Below are 23,548 nucleotides of genomic sequence, written 5' to 3'. Positions count from 1 at the left end.
CTCTTTTAAAAAAAAAATTTAAGATTTTATTTACTTATTCATGAGAGGTACAGAGAGAGAGGCAGAGACACAGGCAGAGGGAGAAGCAGGCCCCTGAAAGGAGCCCAATGTGGGACTCGATCCCAGGACCTGGGGATCACTCCCCAAGCCAAAGACAGATGCCCAACCACTGAGCCCTCCAGGCGCCCCGGATTCTGTACTCTTAATTCAACTAATATACTTAAGGTGCTGGCTCTTGGTGTTATCATAGTGTCAATGATACTAAGAGGTTTATTTCTCACAGTGACTTGGACTAGTACCATTCTATTCTATTCCATTCCATTCCAAGACATTAAAATGTACCTTAATCCTCTCCATCTATCTTAACATGTGAGCATGTGAGCGTCTTAACATCTTAGAGGAATCCAGTAAGGGAGACTACATGGATGGCCTCTTAATTTCTCTAGCTTTTAACACCTGTCGTATTCTAGGGACGGTCTCATCACCTTTCCTGTCAAGAAGAGAGAACCCCATTAAGATCATTAACCTTTATTGCAGGATGGAACTCTCTTGATTATAGACTGTAGGCGTTTTGAGACGAGGGCTCTCTTGTTCACCATCGCACCCTCAGGCCCTATTGTAGAACCTCCACATACTCAGTTTAATTCTGAAAATTTGTCCTTTGTGTTTAAGGAATACCTATACATCTCATTGTCTAATTGTCCTTTTACCCATTCTTAAAAGTTCCAACTTCATCCCCATGAATTTAGGCTGGAAAAGAATTTTTCTGGCCATTTAATCTTTCAGTACAACTAGGTTTTGTTTTGTTTTTGTTGTTGTTGTTTAAAGATGTCCGAGAGGGTCAGAGAAATCTTTCAGGGTGGGCAGGATTTGGGCTATTACTAGAATTCTGCTTTCTTCTGAACCTGATGAGGAATTTGTGTCTGAGATACCATTCCAAGGGGGAATAGAGTGCCTTCCTAGGTTAATGATCTAACATTTTGGTTTTCTCAAAGTTATTATACTGTATAAGTTTTTATATATATTTAAATGCATAATAATTATGAAAATAAATTTAAAATTCTAGCAAAGCTCACTTTAGGAACCTTATTAAAAGTTTATTCTGGAAAAAAAAAGTTCATTTTGGAGCATTTAAAGTAAACGCTTCTCTGTCTTTATTTTTTGGGTTGATATCCATGCATGCCTTCATTGAGATTAGCTAGTCATATCATTGAGGGAAAATGTTTCTTCTCCCCTAGCTTTATTAAGGTACTGATGGCTTCTTTGGTTCAGTGCTGGGTAGAAGTGCTTGAGTAGAAATGAAAACACTCAAAAAGACAGTTGGGAACCATACTTCTTCCTATTTCATTTAACCACAGTGTAGATTAATAAAAGTAATGGGATCTGGCCAGTAGCAAGTAGGAGTTTGCAGAATGAGTTCAACCTGTGTTTACCCCTCTACCATTAGTGGCTTCCGAGGTCAGGTGCATGTGTATCTCCATTTTTTCTAATGAATCAGCATAAGCTATCTCAGATAGGACTCCACCTATATTCAAAAGAACTTGAGATATGTATATAATGATCTAGAAAAATGGCTGAGTTAAAATAATTAAAAATGTAAATTGCAAAACAGATATACAAATATGATCCCTTTTTCTTAATATGTTTGTGTGTACACAAAAAATTAGGGGGTAAACATGCACCAAATTATGCATGTTCCCCTAGAATTCTAGTAAAATATGAGTCCGAATATCCAGGTGCTCCTGATGCATGTAGTCCCTCCACACCATCCTTGGCAGGAGTGAAAAAGGAGCTCCCAGAACTCAACTTGTCCCTGCTCTGCCCTCAGGCCTCCCTCACAGGCCTGCCCAGCACTCACAGCTTCACCCCTCTCTGCCTGAAGACCATCAGAACTGATATAGTCGATTCTTCATCTCTCTTTGCACCAGTCACCAGAAGTCCAGGAATCCAGATCGTCACTCTTCTCCTCTATTCTTGTACATCCTCTTAGTCCACATCCAACCCTTCCAACTCCCCACATCTTTTCCTTGAACTCATCACTCATTATCTCCTACATAAATCGGACTCTTCCTAAACATTCCCTTTACCTCCGTATTTTAACTGAAATCTCTCTCTCTCTCTCTCTCTCTCTCTCTCTCTCTCTCAAGATAGCCATGTGAAAGGTTGGCTTTTTTTCTTTCCCAGTTTGCCTTCTCACCCACTAGGCCTGGAGAGAGCAGTGAATATTCTTGCTTTTTATGGCTACTTCCAAGCTATTCTTTTTCCTACCTCCCTGAAACTTCCTACTTCTCCTCTAACCTTGAATTACTGCCATCAGACTCACCACCTGATTGCTTCTTCTGGTTGCAGTCATCTACTACCCCCAGGTTATTTCCCTTCTTTTTTTTTTTTCCTAAAAGATTTTATTTATTCATGACAGACACAGAGAGAGAGAAAGAGGCAGAGACACAGGCAGAGGGAGAAGCAGGCTCCATGCAGGAAGCCCGACGTGGGACTCCATCCTGAGTCTCCAGGATCATACCCCAGGCTGAAGGCGCCAAACCACTGGGCCATCGGGGCTGCCCAATTTCCCTTATTTCTTGAAGATCTTCTCTCTTGACTTTATGACACTTCCCAATACTATTTTTGCTACAGTCTTGTGAGTTTTCAGTAGATGAAGCGTCTAGTACACAAGCTTCTCAGTTCCTTGACCTCTCCAATTGAAGTTGTCCTCTGTCCTTCAGCTACTCATTCCTTCGTTCTGTGTTTATGTCAGTGGTTTAAAAAGTATGGTTCCCATCCAGCAGCATCAGCATCACCTGGGTGCTTGATAAAAATACATATTTTCAGGCCCCAGCCCTTACCTACTGAATTGAAACTGTAAGGATGGGACCCAACAATCAGTGGTTTAACAGACCCTTCAGGTAATTCTGGTGCATGATCCTTTTTGAGAACCACTGCCATAGTTCATCATTTAAATCATTCTCCTGAATCTATTCTCAGCTTCTTTGTCTTACCCTCATTTCATAGTACCCCCCCCCCGCCCCCCTCCCCGGAAAGACCGCAGCTTACATTAAATTGTGTTCTCTGTCTTCTTTGAGCTTTTATTTGTGCAGCTAACCTTAGCTGGAGAAAATCACACAATACTCAGTGGTCTTTACAATACATAACCACCAACCTCTAGTGGGCCCTCAGTGCTATCTGGCAATCCTACGACAGCTCCCTAATCTTTCACTTTGCCACTCTACAAATGATTCATACCTTCTTCTCTGTTTTCTAACATCTCCTCTTCCATTTTTCACCTTCAGCTAATGACCTTGTTTCCTATTTTACTAAGAAAAGGGAGCCAATCAGAAGGAAGATCTTTAGCAAGCCACCTAAACATATCAGTACCCGTATACTCTCTCCTTTTCTATTACTCTCTCCTTTTCTATTCTATTACTATTATTACTATTCTGTTATTACATGTGAATGATCTGGGCACTTAGGTAAGACCAACCCCTGTACTTGTCTGTAGGTCCCATCCTCTCCCATTAACTCAGGGACTTTCCTCCCTGATTGGCCTTTTTTTCTCCTGCTTTCATCAATTTTTCCCCTTTACTAGGTCTTTCAGTCAGCAGTTAAACATGTTACAGTTCTCCCATCTTTAAACAAGGCTTATAAAAGGCACTTGGCATCTAAGAAACACAGTTCTATCAGCTATTTTATTTATAATGCTCACCACTAGAGGTTTTAAAAAAACATTTTTTTAAAGATTTTATTTATTTGAGGAGGATGGATTGGGCGGGAGGGGCAGAGGGAGAAGGATAAGCAGGCTCCTCACTGAGCAGGGAGCCCCATGTGGAGCTGGATTCCAGGACCCTGGGATCATGACTCAAGCCAAAGGCAGATGCTCAGCTGACCAAGCCACCCAGGCACCTCTCATCACTAGAGTTTTGGCCATCAATTCCAGCCTTCTCATTTGACATCTGTGAATTGAGCTCTCACCCAAAATTACTGAGAAGTCACACACACACACACACACACACACACGCACGCACGCACACACAACCAATGAAGATGCTGGGCAAGGTATTTTATAGAACTGCCATTGTGTGTTCATTGACATGTACTGTGGTAATGTCAGTGGATTGGAAACCCTCTGTTTCTCCTAACTTTAGTTGTCTGATATATTGGTAGGCTAAAACTGAATTCTTGTGCTCTATAATGAACAATCTCTAATTGAAGTAATTCCTGAAAGAGAGAGGGAAGAAGAAAAGCAGACTAAGACGGACAGAAAAACTCTAGGAACTACCAATTCTAAAGGTCCAAGAATTATTATGTCTAATGATTTTAGACTCTTAATTATCTCACCTTGCCCCAGATCCTAGAAGAATATCTACCTCCAAATATTAGGAATTCTGAGAGGCAAAAATATTTGGTTTGTAGGTTCTGTTGTTAGTCATGGAATGTGTTCCTGTCATTTGGAGGCAACTGAAGCAAGACGCAGAATGCTTATTAGATCTCTTGTTTTGCTGCAACCAATAAACTTAAGGCTCAAGGATCAGGCCAGGAGCAAAGAAGCCATACATAACCACCACCCAACCTTCTTCCTCACTTCAGTGTTCATTCTTTAAGAGTAAAATATATCAATTGCACAAAACAAGTGATTAAACAATGTGTGAACACCAAGTTAGAGCCTAAAGGAGAGAGATATCAAAATGTAGGATTAAGAGTAATTAACTAATTAGCTTATAATCAATTTCTTCTCTTAAACCTCCTTTGCAATGGTATTTTAAGCTAAGTCTATGATTCCAAGTTATTACCTTTTTTAACTACTCTGCCAATTAGAGCCAAGTTGAGAAAGCCTTTTTTCAAGATACAATTCATGTAAATATAAAATTCACCCTTTTAAAGTTCATACTTCAGTAGGTTTTAGCATATTCAATGAGGTTGTGCAGCCACCAGCACTATCTAATTCCAGAACATTTTCATCACCTCCAAAACCCATATTCATTAGCAATCACTCCCCATTCCATCCTCCCCTCAGTCCCTGGCAACCATTAACCTACTTTCTGTTTCTGTGGATTTATCTCTTCTGGACATTTCATGTAAATGGAATCATACAATATGTGGTCTTTTGTATCTGGCTTCTTTCACTTAGCATGTTTCCAGGGTTCGTCATGTAGTATGTATCAGGGCTTCATTCCTTTGAATGGTTAAATCCTATTCCATTGTATGTGTATACGACATTTTGTTTATACATTTGCCAGCTGATGGATATTTGGGCTGTTTCCACTTTTTTGGCTATTATGAATAACTCTGCTGTGGACATTCACATACAAGTCTTTGTGTGGACAGAGAAGGCTTTTGGTTTAGTATTTTTAAGTTTTTCAAAACAGCTTCCTTTTTTGAATCAGAAGTACCCTCCTGATACAGCAGAGCTTCCTTTTTAACGTGTAACTTTTTTTTTCTATAGCATCCTTTGAACAGAATCTTTAGTGTTACTTCACAGTGACTCTGTTGTCTTTCTGGACCTTATTCTAATATTCAACACAACTGAGCTCATTTCCAAGACTTGCTGTGCTATGTATTTCTGTCACTCAGATTTTCACAGCTTTGCTGCCTGGTTTACCCCACAGGCCTTCACTCTGAGGCCTTGGTTGACGGTATCTCAGTCTTCATAGTTATGTTCAGCTGAAGCTGGTGAATGACTTTACAAGTTTGTTTATAAAATAAAGGCTAGACTTATTTTGGCATAACACATTGCATATGCAGTATTAACTGTTTAACAGTTTTATACAAATCAAAATCAGTGATTTACTTCTTCAGGCAATTGTTCAAATTTTCTCTTTCTTTTGTAATCCACTCATTTTTTTTTCTCAAAACATCTCACAGAGTTGATTCTTTCCAGAGAGAGGAAGAATTAATATTGTATATCACCATTGTCTTCACTGAAAGGATCAAGGGCAGGGAATTATAAGAGGATTTAGAAAGCTCTAGAGAATCAATCCTGAGTTTCAAACTAAGCCTCAAAGAATGAATTCTAAAAAAAATGGAACGTGTTGGGTGTCACACACAGCTTTACTCTCCTTTGCCCTTCCCAGTCTCACTTTCCTTAAGGGTACAGTCTTTCTAGACTCACTCTTCAGTTCTTTAGGTCGTTTCAGGACTGATAAGTCCTTGCTTTCTTGCTTTTCTTAGAAGGCTATTCTTAAAGAGTCCTTTACTTTTTAGGGTTATAGTAGAGGCTAGCCTCTCTTCCATTTAATCTTGCCAGGGAACTTGTAAAACTCTGTACCCAGGAGCCCACCACAAGGATTATCATCCTTGCACGTTTGCTGTAGGGGGACATATATGGAGCATATAAGGAACCTCAGTCTAGGTAGCAAGTGATGGATAACAAGTAATGGATCCCAGTCATCCCCAGAAGAGAATACAAGTCTTTTTCATCCTCTGGTCAAGCTGTCTTAACACAGTTGCCTTGAACACCCAGGTTGAGCACATTGTCTAGACAGGACAAGTGTGTTTCTTCACACAGAATATGCTCATGAATGATCTGCAAGCCAAGGAGAGATGCAGGCAGCTGTGCAGGAAACACCTACTGCTAGCTAGTTATCTTATTTGGATGTACTTCATATATGCTGCAGAAGGCAGGAAAAAGATCTGGTTTATTCCAGGACGTTAGGAAGACCATTACAGTTGACTCTTTCCATTATAAATGCCCACAGTTCCAGCCTTTCCATGGTCTCAAGCTGAATTTATAAACTATGTGTTAATGGTTTTCTATTCTTCATTCTGGTTAGTCCCTCCAGGGAAAAACTCTCACCCAGAAACACCCAGGCCCATGAAGCAGAAAAGAGAGTAGATCATAGGTCATGTTTGCATCAGTAGGGAAATTCCTTATACTTGATGCTTTCCCAGTAAAGAAGAGGTCTCTCTAAAAACCATATTCTTTGCAACTATGTTCCAGTTATATACTTCTTGAAACTAATTCATTGAGATCCTTTCTAGAACCAAACACATTTACTTCCATACAAGCACAAGTTAATAAGTAAAAAGCAAATTATCCAATGTCATGATAGTCTTTTTCCATTACTAACTTGTTGCCATAGACCAGTTCTTTCCTAAGCCCTTTTAGGGGATCTGATCTTTTCTCCCTCTGATTTCTTTGGAAAGCAGTTAGATAAAAAACTTAGAGCTCACTTCATCATCAAAAGAAATGGAGAAATATTTTTTTAAGAGTGTAGCATAGGGTGCCTGGGTGGCTCAGTTGGTTAAGTGTTATGATCTCAGGGCCCTGGGACAGAGCCCCACATCAAGCTCCCTGCTCAGCGGGGAGTCTACTACTCTCTTTGCCTCTGCCATTCCTCCTGCTTCTGGCTTGCTCTCTCTCTGTCTCTCAAATAAATAAATTACATCTTAAAAAAAAAAAAAAAAGTGTGGCAGAGCAGGCTTGCTTGCTTATTTATTTATTTATTTATTTATCAGAGCAAGCTTTTTTATTTTTTTTATTCTTTATTTTTTGAGATTTTATTTATTTATTCATGATAGTCACAGAGAGAGAGAGAGGCAGAGACACAGGCAGAGGGAGAAGCAGGCTCCATGCACCGGGAGCCCGATGTGGGATTCGATCCCGGGTCTCCAGGATCGCGCCCTGGGCCAAAGGCAGGCACCAAACCGCTGCGCCACCCAGGGATCCCCTTGTTAACAGAGCAAGCTTTTTTAAAACTTCTGTTCTGACTTTGAAACTTAAGAGATTTATGGGAAGTGAATGAAATGAAAGTATTCGTTGTCCTTTGCTCCAAACCAGCATTATGCTAGGTATGGTAGAGAAAAGAAGAGACCACTTATTTATTATCTCCATACCCTAGGCACCCCGTGAGTTGTCTATATATAATAAATGGCCAGAAAAATACTTGTTGAGTACTATAAAATTGGCCTTGCCCTCGAGAGTTAAGACTCTTTGGAAAATAATTATCAGATTATAAAATATTGCAGTAGAAGCCCTTTTACTTGGGCATGATTGGGATTGATAGTTACTCAGTAGGGAATCATAAACTCTATGTATATATTAAACATTTTATTTTAACTCAGAACATTAATTTATTTAGATCTTTTGATAGAAGGACAAAGCCTTGTCTTTGAGTGTCATTGGAAATTGGAGTTCCATGACATCTTTCTTTAATAAACCATACTCAGTATATTTGTTGACTGATTTCCAGGTTAGTTTCTTTAAAATGAAGAAGGAACTTAAGTCAGTAGTGAAACAATTTGAATGTAGATTCCTCCTAGATTTTATTTTATTTTTTCCCTCCTAGATTTTAATGATTTTTGTCCTTTATCTCACCCATACCTAATTTTACAGCAAAAAAGTTTTACTAACAGTTTGCCTTTACTGAACCTTTTTAAAAAGGTTTTGCTTATTTATTTATCTATTTACTTGAGAAAGAGAGAGGAAAAAAAAACACAGATGGGCACCTGTGCTCATTTGGGAAGGGCCACGGTGGGAGGGAGAGGGACAGAGACTCTGCTGAGTGCCAGCCCCACACATAGCTCGATCCCAGGAGTGGGAGATCATGACCTGAACTGAAACCAAGGATCAGCCGCCCAACCAACTGAACCACTCAGGTGCCCTCTTTTTACTGAATCTTTATAAAACAATTCAACTTAGACTTTTTATTTTCAATCTTATGAATTTTAGTGACTTTTTTCCACATTCATATTTCATTAACGTAATATGTAATTGAACTAAATAATACTAAATAAACTAAATAATTACTGTAAAAAAGGTACAACCAACATAAACAAGCAGGTACAAGCACAACCAACTGTTAGTAAGCATACTATTCAACCACTGTGATAAGAAATATGAGAGCATAACAAAAACTAAACTGTTAGTCACGGACCAGTGTGTTCCAGGCATCAGGTTCTCTCTTTTACAGGAGAAATGGAGATCATTGGCTAAACCAGATAATAGGTTAAATGGAGGTCATTTAAGAGGAACAGTATTTCATTAAGAGAATTGTAGTAAAGGGGGCTTACATAGGGAAGCCTTCATGAAATAGGTAAAATTTGAGTTGGATTTTGAAGGGTGGTGTGAGTGTATGTGATTTGAGGAGAAGGAGCATTCTCAGAAAAGGATGACAAGTCACTCCCCTAAAGCCACACATTGCTGTTGGGAAGAACAGGGGCAATACAATTTAAGATGTGGTTTAATTGAAAAAGCATTAAATCATAAGCCTAAGACCTAGTGCCATTCATAACAGACTTTTTTGATAAAGGAGGAAAAGATTACTCTAGGCAAGAGTGTAGGGGAAAATATCAGGGAAAGCTAGCGCTCCAAGTTCATGTGTAAGTCCCAGGAGAGGAAATTGGGGGAAATGGAAGGGTCCAAGTTAAAGCATTAGACCAGTGGTTTCAATCTTCTATCAGCCATACTATATATTGAAAGTTTTCATGTAAAATTTTGTATGAGTGGAGAATTCCACAGCTTACAAAGAAAAAAATTTGAAAACCACAGGTTTAGACATATAAACCCAATATACACAGTATGAAGTGTCAGCCTGTCTTGAAAGGAAGTCAAGAAAAAAAAGATAAGTTGTAGAAAACAATGTAAATCCAAAGAATTTAATTCCCACTAAATTTGACAGAAGTTCAGTAGAAGAGACTTGTGAGCTATTTTTTGTTTTGGGGGTTTATTTGGTAATTATATTTGGTTTATATTTTCTAGAAATAGAAAATAAATACAGATCAATAATGTGATCGAAAATGAGGTTGAAGAGGATGTTTAAAGATTTATTTGTAAATGACTATGTGGGACAGATGTTTAGCATATAATAAAATAATAGAATATTTTAAAAATCTGAGATGATTTAAAACTCCTTGAAGAAGAAAGTCTCACAAATTCCAGACATATTATGTCATTACTATTTGATCATCTTTCGTACCTTTACTGTAGCCAAGCTGCTTTCTTATGGCATTCAGTTGTCCCACTTTCTTTTTTTTTTTTTTAAGATTTTATTAATTTATTTATTTTGAAAGAGAATGTGCAAGTTGGGGAGGGACAGGAGGAGAGGGGGAGACAGAATCTTAAGCAGACTTGTGCTGAGAGGAGCCCTCAATCCCACAACCTCAAGATCATGACCTGGGCTAAAACCAAGAGGCAAATGCCCAACTGACTGAGCCATCCAGGTACCCCCAGTTGTTCGACTTTCTTAACCCACACTTTGACAATAAATTTTCAAATGTGCCCAGATCCAGAATCACTTCAACAGTGTGTTGGGAACTGAGATAGTCTTCTGCACATAAGCCCCCCAAAAAGGATTTAATTTTAAAATATAAGGCCAACAAATCTCTTTCTATATTACTATTTGAGGATGAAAGTTTTTCTCCATATTTTAACTGGATATATCTAGAGGGTTGTGGATTTTTGCTTCCCTTCATATCAGAAAAAAAAAAAAAACAAACACTCTTCTTAAAATGGCAGGTTCAAATTTGAAGTATAGCTTGTTTTTTCATAAAACACTAAATAGCAAAACTAAAAATGCTCAACATGTTCTTTTTTCTAATAGTTTGAAGAGAAACTGATTTATGTGGATTGACACTTCACATACTCTGAGTTTAAGAAGGTGGCATTATCTGAGAAGTTGCTATTTTTAGGTCCAGCTGTAATGTTTCTAACTTTGGTGCTAGAGTAGTGGGTGCTTCCTTTCCCAGAAGGCTCTGTATTCTCAACATGTGCAGGTCAATTTGACATAAAGCTATCTACAAGGAGCAACAGGCCCATAGCAGGCGTGTTTCTAACTTGAAAATTATGAGCAGGTATTGGGAGCCACTGGCTATATTTGGAAACCAGTTGCATGTCAGAACAAGCATGGATTGTGGTCCCTGGAGACTGGGAGAGCACAATGCTTGAACTTAATTTCCTTTGGAGATAAGAAGAAAATACCTTTCTACCCGACAAGATTGACAACTTATTAAATCTGACCGTCTTCAGAAGTGTGCTGGACAGTGGCTAAGTAAACATCCACTTTTCAAAGATGATGATCAAGGAAACATCTCTACGAAGGGACCCGGATTTAAGGGGAGAGTTAGCTTTCCTGGCCAGGGGCTGTGATTTTGTTCTCCCGTCACGGTTTAAGAAGCGGCTGAAGTCATTTCAGCAGACTCAGGTTTGGAACTTGGGTGTTTCTTTTAAAATATTTTTATTACTAATAAAACCACCCAGTGAACTAACTTACAAATAATTTTACAGCTCACTTGATATTAGATCAAGGAATTAATCTGTGTCCTCTATTCAGCTATTTGCAGAAAGCTATTTGTAGAGAGATTCCAACAGGTTTAAAAATAGACCTTCTGGACCTGAAGTACAGTACTCACATTTTTCTCTTGTAGAGAGGGAATCCAGTTTTAGAGACAATAAATACACCTCAATAAATACCTTACAGTTTACAAATTTTAGTAGAAATGTCTTTGAGAAACTGGAATTTCTGTGTTAAAAGCCTTATTTACACTTTGAATCAATAGACGATGTTTGTAATACATCTGTAATGAATTGTTTTTAAAGTATCAGGCCTGGTAATCTTTTTTTTTCAGGAAGAACTAATTATATATATAGACAATTGTGTGGGTATGATATAATGTATGAAACTAACAAAGGATGGCAATTAATTTCTGGGTTGTGAAGGAATGTCCTCCCTCAGCAAGCTGTGATACTGAGTCATTTCTGCCTATGATGATAACTTTGCAGAACCCATGCTTACTTTCTTATACCTAGGGCCAGTGTTGTATCAAACAATTTGCCTTACCTTGAATGCAATACAAATCAAGGGTCATACAAGTGATGGCCACCCAGAATCCAGTAAGAAACCATAGTTTCATAGTTATTCTGATTCAGAGTGATTTCAGATTGAGTGAACCATATGAAATTGCTTTTTTTTTAAATAAAAAATGGCCAAATATTGGAAATGCTACAGTGACATAATAGTATAAGGGTACTAACTAAATGATACTATATTTATAGGCTAATAAATGGAGAATGAAATGGAGAATTGAGACATTTTCCCCTAATAGTTCTATTTTAATGCTATTTCTCAATTTGAATGAAACCATTCTATTCAAAATGAGCAGATGCTGAACTTGCCAGTAAATCTGCCAAATTTTATTTAACTGTCTTATTCTATAGCATTTATAAAGGTCAGCTTTATTAAAATACTTTAAATTATGTAAATTGATAACATATAAAAGTGCAAAATAAATGCATTTTTTCTTTTCCCTTTTAAATATTAACATCAATTTTGTTATATATGGGATTGACCAATGAATTGATAAATACTTTCCTATCAGTGAATTGCTTAATGGTAAGAGGTACACTAAGGAAAGCAAAGTAGATTATATAATTGAATACCCATTTAAATAAAAACTTTGACAGATAGCAGGGTTTGTTCTCAATTGTTACTTACTTCTGTCGAAGCAAAAGTGTAGAGTTATCATAGAAGGCCTTGCTTTAAAACCTCTGCTCGTGTGTGCTCACTAAACTATTGGATTTCATCCCCACTGGCACCAGTGGTCTTAATCCTACAGTTATAACTGCCTGGATGTCACACCATGGGAAACATTTTGGGGAAACAAAAAAAGAATTTTCATGATTGTACACTTGTAGTCTCACAGACCTGTTTCAGCATAGAATAATAGAAAGGGGATATCACTAATATAAATGACCTATTATATTTAAATGTAAAGCCCCTGAAGAATTATATGCCCTGTAGAAGATTAGGAACAATTTCTGCTGTTACTGACTCATGGGACTATGTAATAATATTTACAGATTTAGCATTAAAGCAGAGAGAAATGTTTATAAACCGATTATCAATTTGTCAAATCAAAAGTGGTTTGTAAACTTTAAATTGTTTTACAAACGTAAACAATTCTTTTATTTCTTGTTGAATCTGAAGGACCATGCCAAATTATATTTAGCCTTTTAAGAACCTCACCCTTTAGCCTTGTGGCTCTTAAATAAGGACATATCTGTGTCTAGCACAGTTCTGAACCCTTTACCTATATTAGTTATGTCCTGTAATTGCCTTTAATCTTCACAGCAACCTTCCAAGAAGTGTTATAATCTGTTTTATTACTGAATTCTAAAAGGTTAAGTAATTTTCCTGAGGTCACAGAGCTAGTAAGCCATCACTGTTTTCTTTTACATTTTTCATATTTCATTAGCCTCACTTTTCTCTGTGCCATGTTTTCTTTGACTGTTGCTTTATAGGGATGACATGCTTATACTGCAGCAAAATCTTGGTATGACCAACTGGTCTTTATATCCCCAGTAGTATTAATATATGAGCGGACTCTATGTATTAGTGTCAGATATTAATCTAAGAATGTGTCATGTGTGACAAAAGAAGACTAAATCATATTCATCACATATTTGTGTGAATGAAGCTATCTTCCTGTAATACTTATGCTTTTCAAGGGTAGCCAAGATTTTTATCCTGAGTTTAAAGATCTGTTATGAGCCCATATGTCAAAAGGAAATATGATATTCAGATCTACTACTTAGAAATAAATCATTGTTCAAACTTTAGGAGTGGCATTCGGATTATTTAAGGAAAGTTAACATTTGGGTAATATTTTGTGTTCATGATGATCAACAGTCATGTCACTCTTTGATAACTTTAGTAGTACCTAACACAGTGCCATGCTCATGAGCCTTGATAGATAATTTGATCAAAATTAAGAGAAGAAATTAAAACTCTGGAATCTTTTTTGCTTTTTCTGCTCAGAATCTCCAAACTCAATTTAGTCTTCATTGGTAAAGTAGACTTTTACCTGAATGTTAGTGAACCTCCCCTCCCCTTTCCCTAAATCATGGATAATCTTAATCTCCTCATTGCCTGCCTGTCCCCCCTTTATACCGTCCTTATGTTTCTTTATGGCATACCACATGAAATCTTTTTTGGACAAAGGAAGGACATAAACTATAAATGAGTTAATAAACTCTGAAGGGAGTTTGGCTGCAATGAAATTGATGACCATAATCCCTGCCTATTATTAGAGTGTACCAAAAATGAAAGAAGTGTGTATCATAGAAAAAAAATTGCATGCCCCAAGGGGCAAGTAAATCAACCTGATAGAAGACATTCCAAAAACTAAGATGCTTTAATTTTCTTAACAAAGGCTTTCTCTGCATCAGGGACTGGCAGTGATTTTACCTAAACAAAGTCAAACTAGAGAGAAGAAGGTGAAAAGACACCCCCCCCAATATATTTTAGATGTGTGCATTTTAAAAGAACTTACTCTTATCTGCCTGTCAAAGTAGAAGTAGAAATGTGCAGAAAGATGAACAGTCTTCAGAAAGAATTTACTACTCCAATTCCAACAGACTAAGAATACATTTGAATACTCCTTAATATGTCAGCTAACATTGCTCTTAAATGTCTAGAACATAATTGATGGGAAAATGTACTGTAGGATTTTTAAAGCATAAATCTGTTTAAATTCGAATATTGACAGATAATTAATGTGTTTATTTTTTATGGATAGGCATTCCCTAGAAGCACACTTATCACCCTAGTAATAGAGTGATTTCTTCATCTCTGCTGTCTCTATTCTTATTACTGATGAGGACTTTCAAGAAGTATATGCTGTTGAGAATTTTTGTGTTTCATAATCACATTTTCCTTCCAGATTCAAAATAAACCAGAAAAGAAACCTGGAACGCCACTTCCACCTACAGCCACCTTTCCAAGTAGTCCCCGACCTCTCTCCCCTGTTCCTCATGTGAATAATGTTGTGAATGCACCATTGTCCATAAACATTCCACAGTTCTACTTTCCCGAAGGACTCCCAGATGCCTGCAGTAACCATGAACAGACTCTAAGCAAAATTGAAACTGCTTTCATGGATATTGAAGATCAGAAAGCAGACATCTATGAAATGGGAAAAATTGCAAAGGTAATATAACTACTAAATGATATATAATCTCTCTTTCTCTGGCAATCCTAATCTCTCTCTCTCTCCTCACTGTCTCTTTGCTTTCTGTTTTTAAGCATGGCTAGGTTTTTCCCCCATGTTGAAAAAATTTATTTGATCCATCTATATCATCCTGGATATGTCATCCATTTCATGGAACTCCGTAAGTTTGAATAAAACCTTAATGGTCTCCCAGTACATCCTCCCATTTAATATAGGAATTTCATCCATGACATCATCAACACATAAATTGATTCTCTGCTTGAATGTTTTCAGTGACAGGAAGCTCACTATCTTGCCAAGCAACCTGTTCCATCATTAAATAGCCTAATGTGTTAGAAAAATTTCCCTTGTATTGAGTATAAATGTCTTTTTTCTTTTGTTCTCATCCATTGATCATCACTCTGCCCTGAAGTCAGACAAGGAATCATTGGGCCAGCTCAATACTAATTCTACTCAGAAATAAATGGATTCACCACTAGGAACCAAGTCTTTGATACTTTCCAATATACCCAACTGCTTCTAATTTAGTATCTTAACCTTTCATTCTGGGACTACTGAACATCTTCAGTAACTGGATGCTACCTCTCCAGTCTCCTCAAACAATTAATACTGAGCATGAGCATCAGGTTATGTTTGATCATGGCATTCCCCAGCTCAGCAATATGCCCCAGCTCACCATCTATAGCAGTACGTTGTTTTGTTTGAGTTTTATTTTTATCTTGTATGCAAATTGAAGAATCAAGTCATATCTCAGGATTTAGCAGTGGTTTCAGATTGTGCTTCAAGAGGCAGAGGGGTTTAGTACACTACTAAATGTTGCATGTGGGCAAGTATACCAAGTGGAAACTCCTAAGACCCCATGCATTCAGACATTTGTTACTGCTGTTAAGTAATTTGTAAATAGAGTGATTTTAGGGGAAATGAAAAGGAATTCTTTCTTTTATTCTCACCCTCACCCCTCCCCTATCTTAAAACTTGCCTATTGATCTCTTAGATATTTCTAAGGAAAAGCAAACTCTCATTGCAGAAATAAAAGCCCGCCTATTTCCAATCTTATTTTAGACTTGAGGAAACTGAAGTCCTATTAGTACTTAACCTGAAGTCATAGAACCAGCACATGTCAGGAGACTAGTCCTCTAACTCTGGGCATTGTGCTGTTTGTACTGCGTGTTATCTCCCCTGAACATATGCTGACATGCCATTAGCTAACTTCCAATCAGTATCCACCCAAATAAATTACAGGTTCTTTCAGGGCATTGGCATTTTCTTACCAAAAGCTTTGAGAGATGGCAACTGTATGAGCCAAGATGGTAAATTGTCTGAATGGGGTGGAATTATGAATCTAAATCCAGGAGACAGAATTTAGTAAGGCTGAATTTAATCTGCATTTAGAGATAACGCATTAACTGCATAAATGCCAAATGGTTATTTCTAACATGCTAACAGTCTGTGTGAGAGAAACAAACAGTTCTGTGGTCTACTTCAGGCAGGCAGACAAGGAGAAACTGTCCAGATTCAGGGACATAGTAGTTCCCTGGTGTGCTGGGCATACCACACCTGGACAGCCAATCCAAGTGATTTGTGCCTCCCTGTCAGAGACCTCTAGCCTGTTCTGTTTGGACTACAAGTTCCGTAGATCAACCTTCCTCCTCTGAATATTCCCACCTCCTGACTGAGGATCCTGTTCTACGTTTCCACAGCCTTGTCTCCATCCTCCTGCTGTGGCCCTTCCACCTCTACCGTGGTAGGCCTGCCCTGCTCCATGGTTCAATAACCCTCTAGCATTCCATGGATTCAGTAGAAGAAAGAAGAAAACCTAAGGACTCCACAGATGGCCAAGGGAAGCGTAGAAAAGAGTGTAGTCCGGTCAGGGTAGGGGTCTCTGCATGCTGGGGAGTCAGAGGAAAGACTTTGCTATTTTACAGGTAATGAGCATCAATCTGTTATGTGACATCAGGAAAAACTGCCAGTGTTGAAGCTGACAACGTAGAGAAATTTAAAAAGAAAATTTTGTTTAGCCATAGTAACTGTCATTTATATAGCAATTTACTGCTAATACCTAATCATCATGTGGCACAATAGCCGGTATACATATACGTATGTGATTAACTTGTCTGAATCATACTTGATTATAACCCTACATACCAAGCATTTATGTTGATTCCTCTTAGACCTTAATTGTCAGCTCAGGCAGCAAGGTAAATTGCTCATACCTCCAAAAAGTTAAAACTAACATTGCATATAAAAATGAAGATGGGTATATAATGACCTCAGTAGGTATCACAGTGCCTTGGCTGATACTGTTGTGTTTTGCCTTACTCTGTCAGTTCATTTTATTGAATTTTGCCTCTTCATTTTAAAAATCATTTATTTTTTTATTATATATTTTTTGTTGATGTATAACTGACACGTAGTGTTAGACATTAGCTTCAGGTGTAAGATGTAGTGATTTGACAAGTCTACACATTACACTGTGCTCACTACAAGTTTAGCTAAAAATTGCTTATTTGAAAAATTTATGTAATTATTTCTTGGATTTAGATAATTCCCATTTGATCTAGCTTTTACTTGGCTATGGCTATTAACACGCACTAAGCAATCCTATTTTCAGTTATTTTTTACATGCGGCTCAGTCTTCCCTGCCACTAGGCAGTGAGCTCCATGTCTGTAGCACTTGCACTGCATGTGCTTATATTCTCGTAACAAGTTGGTTGTAGGTAAAGGAGAAGAAAGCCATTAAGGGACAATGAAGAGAGGGGGTTGCAGCAATAAATGAAGACTTTCCTGAGTTCTTATACTCTATAAAGCCATTTGGATGGCCACCTTGAGTTTGCAGTCTTAGTGACAATTGTAGTAGATACTAGGGTCTGTTTTTTGAAGTGCAAAGAAAACGCTGTGTTTATGAAATCTCCATCTGTTGATGAAGTTTAACTCATTCATCCCTGACCTCCAACATCCCTGGAGAGAGTAATATCCATTTCTGATTAAGTTCTCAATATGTAGTGTGTACTATTTGCCACAGCTTTAAGTGATGACAAGAAATTAATATAGAGAATGAATCTAAGAGAGAAAAGCAGTGCAGGAACATACACTGAGAAACAGTAAGAAAAGCATTTGTCCTCTGGGCCAGAAGACCAACCATGGAGTTTTAGCCTTTAGCAGAAAGTTGAAGAAGAGGAGTGAAAGTGTCTTCTGAACTGTACAGAGACCATCAGCTTCTCTCTTCAGGCTGAGGTAGCACTGTCTTGACCTATCATTTCTGTGTCGTGTAAGGCAGCTTCTCAGTACCTATATTTCTTCATCTGCAGAATGGGCTGAAAATACCTGCCCTCTTCAGCATGGGGATCATGTGATCAAATGAAATAATAGGCATAAGACATTTTAAAATGTTAAAGAACATTGCAGGTATTAAGTAATCATCTCCTCCTGTGTGACTCTTTAGACAACCTTGCTTTTAATTCTTTATGTTGTTGGACGATTCTTAGATCAAATTATAGGTGTTAGATTTTCCTTACTCCATCAACTTTGATTACCATAGACTGACTTTTGCCTCCTCCTCTGAGTTTCCTAAACCTATTTTCTGTATCTCCCTCCATATCCCCACTTGTCATCCATTCTTTTCCTTTGTAAAAAGTCTTGACACTGGCTTGTTCGGTGCTCTGGTATTAAAGTCTCTATTCTGTTGCCCTCAGATTAATATCATTTACTTTTTTAGGTTCTTATCTCCTAACTCCTTTTATCTTAATTCTTTGGTTTTAAGCAGATACAGCCAGCCATGCATTTTTCTTTTAATAGCCAAAGTATAATGTCTGCATTGCACTTGTTTCCTCTGCCATTTTCTCCAAAGGCTAATATTCTCATGCTGCCTGACATACGGCTACTTAGGGTGCCCCACTATGAGAAAAAGAGGCCAGCCCTTTCCAATATACTTTATTTTATTTTTTAAAAGATTATTTATTTGAGGGAGAGAGTGGGAGGAGAAGCAGAAGAGAAGGGGAGACAGACTTAAGCAGACCCCTCGCTGAGCACAGAGCCCTATGTGGGGCTTGATCTCACAACTCTGATATCATGACCTGAGCGGAAATTAGGAGTCAAATGCTTAAGCGACTGTGCCACTGAGGCGCCCCCAATCTATTTTAAAACATATCCATTGTATACTTTATCTCTTATGAGTTTGCCTTTGAGTCATAATAAATTTGTGTGCCAATCTCTCACCAACTTACTACTCCTTAGGAGCTGATACATATGCATTTTAACAGGAGTCTTCTAGAGAAAATACTATAATCCAAGCGAAGGAAAGCTGTCTAATAGTGGAAGTAGCTCCACAGAATGTGGTAAAAAGCACACAGTCCCTGGTAGTGTTTCAGCTTAGGCTAGTGACCATTTCCCAGGGTTGAGCTAGAAGATTCCTTCCAATTCTGAAAAATCCATGAGTGACTATAATGGTGGGAGTTTTAAGCACTTTGGCAAGCCAGTTCCAATCTCTCCCTGTACTTACTTTCTCTGTTTGGGACTCTGCACCCCCACCTCTACAATACAGACTGTTCTTTCAAGCTTTCCTCACAGTTGCCAGTAGCCTGTCACATCTAAGAGCATTTTCTTGGCAGATTACCATTCTGCATGAAAGGGAGGATTGGGATTGGAAAGTGGATTTGACAGTTTACCACCCAAAGTATATTAATTGTGAGCTTTGTACTTTGGCAATCATAATTTACCCAATAAACAAAATCCATTGGTTACTAAGCAACACCTTTCCCTCATTCCTGACCTCAGTGGAGGTATTTGACCTCTGGACTTAAGAAATCTGAAGTTCCACCCTGTTTGCAGAACATGCTTTAGTGGCCCCAACAGGAGCAGTTATGATTTCTGCCCTGTACTTACCTTCCTTGGATCAAATCTTACCTTCCATATCCTCATCTCCAACATGAATCCAGCAGCCTTGGGGTGTTCTTTCAGCGTAACTCAGCCTCATAACCTCAGACCAGGTGCTCCTCACACTTCTGTGGGGATTCCCATGCACTGAGGCCTCACACCAGGAGCAGCTTCACCAGAACCTCATGTGGATTCACATCTAGTCAACCTCCAAAGGAAATGCTTCCCTTTTTAGCATGATGAAGGTCCGACAGACCCTGTGTCTAATATGAATAATAAGACTATCTACTTAATAACAAGATGTGACTCTGAAGGATTCCAAGTTTGGGAATATGTCTTACATGCATGTACAAAATTGGGAACATATGGAGGCTATTTCTCTGTTATTATTTAGATATTATTATTACTCAAAAGAATTTTCCTACTAGGAAAAAAGCAGGTAAATTTGGTAAGAACTCTTTTGTAAGAGTAGAATTAATTGGAAGAAAGAGCTTTTTATTAAAGAAAAAAAAACACCTTTTAGAGTATTATGTATTATATATTGTAGTTTTATATTCATTCCTAGTTCCTCCTCAGGCTTTTAGAAGATGTAGACATTTGTGGCAGTTTCTTTCTTTCTTTCTTTCTTTTTTAAAGATTTTATTTATTTATTCATGAGAGACATAGAGACAGAGAGAGAGAGAGGCAAAGACACATGCAGAGGGAGAAGCAACGGGGAGCTGCATGTGGGACTAGATCCCAGGACTCCAGGATCATGCCTCAGGCCGAAGGTAGACACTAAACTGCTGAGCCACCCAGGGATCCCCATTTGTGGTAGTTTCTAATGTTTAAATAAATGATAGCATTTTTATTTTTATCTTTAATCTTTTACCTGAATTGTAACCGTTTAAGTAAATAGCTATTTTCTTGAGCAATCTAGATTCTTCTGGTTCTTCTGACCCAGGGGCTTAATAATGTAATAGGCAAAAGAGAGAGAGGGAGATGAGTTGGAGAGTATATTAACACCAAGTGACCAAGTAATAAATGTGACTCTATTTTTCTGCAGTGGGAAGGAAGGGCATATACAACTATGACATTCAGTCATTCTTGTTTTTAGAAGGTAGAAAATATACTATGTCAGAGTGGTAGGAAGGCACACTGGTTGCTTTAACTGTTGGGAAAGGGAAAGACACATCACTATAAAGGAACTTGGAGAAAAGGTAAATGGATTTCCCTTTCCTTCATTAAACTTGTAATTCCCCTCTGTCCTCTCTGAATCTGCCATAGCTGATATATTTCCCTCTGTCCACTGTGACATGAAGTGTAAAAGCTACAAAGGCCCATTGTTTGGCTGTGTCACCTTTTCACCGCCCCTTGGCTTACACTGTCTCTGTGTTTTATTTGCAGCTCTGCGGCTGTCCTCTCTATTGGAAAGCACCCATGTTCAGGGCTGCTGGGGGAGAGAGGACAGGATTTGTGTCTGCACAGTCGTTCATTGCCATGTGGAGAAAGTAAGTATATGAGCAGTCACTCTGGGGCTAGGCGACTAGGCAAAGAATTATCTGGTTCTCACAACATCCTTTATAAAGGTCACTTATTTTACTCATTTATTAATTTTCCCTTACCCTTTATTTCAACAAGTAAAATTTAGTGATTCACAACTATTTATAACCACACACAAATTTTTTCTGTAGTCCTTATCTTATAAGTCTCTAAGCAGTAAAAAGATCTTCAAAGATACCTTCTTTAGTAACTGATAGTTTCTTAGTTTTACTTGTTAAATTTGGGTCTTAGTGACATAAAAGTAAAGACTGTTAAGGGGAGCAGATACACATGTGTCATGTGAGAAATACAGCTTTCATTCTCATGATCCAAATTAAAATTATATCTAGTGGATTTATTAAAAATAACTGAATTCAAGTAGATTTTAATCATCACTTTTTGAAAGCTCCGATTAAGAAACAAAGGAATATGTATATCTTTTTTTAATTCCAATATGATTAACCTACAATGTTATATTAGTTTCAAATATACAATATAGTGATTCAACAAGTGATATTCTGTGCTCATCATAAGTGTACTCTTAATCCTCTTCACTTATTTCATCTCTGGGAAATTTTCTTGAATTTATTCTTTCTTTTTTCTCCCTTTCTTGACATATTTCTAAGTTATTTCTTGACATAGCTATACATTTTAAGAGAATGTCATAGTTTTCCCCTTCTACCTCTTTTAACTGACCAGCCTTGTTTATATATGTTCTCCTCACCTTTTTTGGGCTAAATACCGTTTCTGGGGTTTAAAATCAACGTATAATAGCAGAATTCAGCATACAGATTCCTCCTAATCCTCTCATGCCACCTAAAAGTCCTCAGTAGTATAATGCTTGAGAACATAGTAGGTGATTAATAAATTTATTCTTATTTTTAAAAATATAGCAGCAAGTTGAGTTCACCAAATTCTTCCTGCATTACATTATAACTATAGTGATCAGAGTATATAGAACTTTTACCAATTAATGAACTTCTTTTAAAGAACCACACCAAGGCTAAAAGTTAAAATGTGTCACATTTTCCAGGTGAATTTTAGTGATTTTGTTCAAGGAATAGTTCTAAGTTGTCTGAATACCAAGAACCAAAAGGACCCCACAAGAATCATTCCTTAAACACCATCTAGATGACACTTTACAATCACTGCTGTGATCACCATTCCACCTCTCCTGTAGCAAAGAGAAAATTGCTGGTGTGAAAATCTAAGAAATGCCTTTTTAAGAAAATGTATGGATAAGCAGTTATAAAGAAATTTCTTAGAAGCTAGAAATAGTATGAACACTAATTAACAGGAGTGAACCAGCAAAAGAATTGGCATTTTCCCTGAGGGTATTTATCACTGGTGTTTCTGGCAGCCTAGAATCTACAGGAAGAAAATAGAGCCTAGGGCCTGAACAGTAGAGAAGTCGGCTTGGATTCCCTCTCCTTTTCCCACCTATAAAGCCAAGACTTCAGCTGGGTGGTCCAATTATCTATTATTAATTATTATTGTTATTTTAAATCAGCATGTAAGAGTAACAGAATTCAAGAACTTGAAATGTGTACACGTTCTTTCATTCAGCTAGCTTCTTTCACTCCAGTGTGTGTCAGACCTGAAAAGGCCTTAACTGGGGTATGTACCAGGGGTAGAAAGAATAGAGATACTGCACATCCCTTGTCAGAGGTGTCTTTAGCTGTTGAGATCAGCATTGTCAGTCATCTAACAGTCTCTGAAAGTAGCAAGAAGTGAGATGATTCTTACAGTTGTTTGAGAGAGAACTTTGAATAAGCTGGGAGACTGAAAAAAGGAAGTAGTGTATTCTATAAGAGATACGAGCCAGAAAGAAGAACTGTAACTTCTTACATTTTAAATAATTTTGAATATTCTAGGACCCTACATTTGTGAGCCTGAGGCTGACTACAGCAAAGGAAAACTGTTAAGCAACTTGACTGACCTGCAGCAAACTACATAATATTTGAGTAGCGGCCAGGGTTTTTTCTGTCTTAAGACTATATGTCACTGACATCAGGTGGACATTTATGTTGGCGGGTAGAGCAGCAGCCGCAGCCACAACAGCTGTGTTCTTTTATTGAGATGGATCATTTTAATTTTATCTCTAGGGAAAAGCTATTTCTACAAAAGCAAAAGGGGAAAAAAGACATGAAGCACAAGCCTTCATTTTAGGTAACTACAGGAAACTGCTTATGAAGTCATATAGCATGGGCAACTGTCC

The 23,548-nt window shown here is 37.8% G+C and overlaps 1 protein-coding gene across 6 annotated transcripts in view; it reads left to right on the top strand.

The window, feature by feature from the left end:
• The window catches only part of PPP2R3A (protein phosphatase 2 regulatory subunit B''alpha), a 193,853-nt gene that overhangs the window by 61,410 nt on the left and 108,895 nt on the right, over window positions 1-23,548 (top strand). For 5 of the 6 annotated variants that reach the window (XM_077865041.1, XM_077865042.1, XM_077865045.1 and 2 more), the window contains 2 exons: window positions 14,650-14,916; window positions 21,196-21,299. In XM_077865041.1, the coding sequence (XP_077721167.1) occupies window positions 14,650-14,916; window positions 21,196-21,299 (371 nt within the window). Of the gene's footprint in view, window positions 1-10,676; window positions 11,133-14,649; window positions 14,917-21,195; window positions 21,300-23,548 lie in introns of those variants that run through there. The other variant, XM_077865047.1, reaches the window with a different exon arrangement.

This window comes from Canis aureus, chromosome 22 (genome assembly GCF_053574225.1).
Source record: "Canis aureus isolate CA01 chromosome 22, VMU_Caureus_v.1.0, whole genome shotgun sequence".
Lineage (NCBI taxonomy): Eukaryota > Metazoa > Chordata > Mammalia > Carnivora > Canidae > Canis > Canis aureus.
This window is presented reverse-complemented; position numbering and strand designations above follow the sequence as displayed.